Source organism: Penaeus monodon, chromosome 25 (assembly GCF_015228065.2).
Source record: "Penaeus monodon isolate SGIC_2016 chromosome 25, NSTDA_Pmon_1, whole genome shotgun sequence".
NCBI classification, from domain to species: domain Eukaryota; kingdom Metazoa; phylum Arthropoda; class Malacostraca; order Decapoda; family Penaeidae; genus Penaeus; species Penaeus monodon.
The window spans coordinates 4,360,952-4,361,184 of record NC_051410.1 but is presented as its reverse complement, the minus strand read 5'-3'; the positions used below and the strand labels follow the sequence as shown (position 1 = coordinate 4,361,184).

Sequence of the window (233 nt, the reverse complement as noted above, 5' to 3'; positions counted from 1 at the left end):
CTTCATTCTTTTTCATTTCCTCCTTTCTCCCCTTTCTATCTTTTCTTTTTCTTTCCCATCGGTTTCATTCCTTCCTTCTTACCGGTTTTCCCGACGACTTTTCTGCCAGGGCGTGGATGCAGTTGCCCAAACATGTTAGAGACAAGTTGATACCAGCTCCTTCCTTCAGTCTCTCTCCCGTGGCGCCTGTGCTCTCGACGCGCTCGCTAAAGGGGAAAAAAGGGGAGATTCTG

General features: G+C 48.5%; 1 protein-coding gene across 1 annotated transcript in view; it reads right to left on the bottom strand.

The window, feature by feature from the left end:
- Positions 1-233, bottom strand: part of LOC119589303 (kinesin-like protein KIF28P) — a 24,501-nt gene that overhangs the window by 20,207 nt on the left and 4,061 nt on the right. The window contains 1 exon segment of the mRNA XM_037937926.1: positions 83-230. Coding sequence (XP_037793854.1) covers positions 83-230 — 148 coding nt within the window.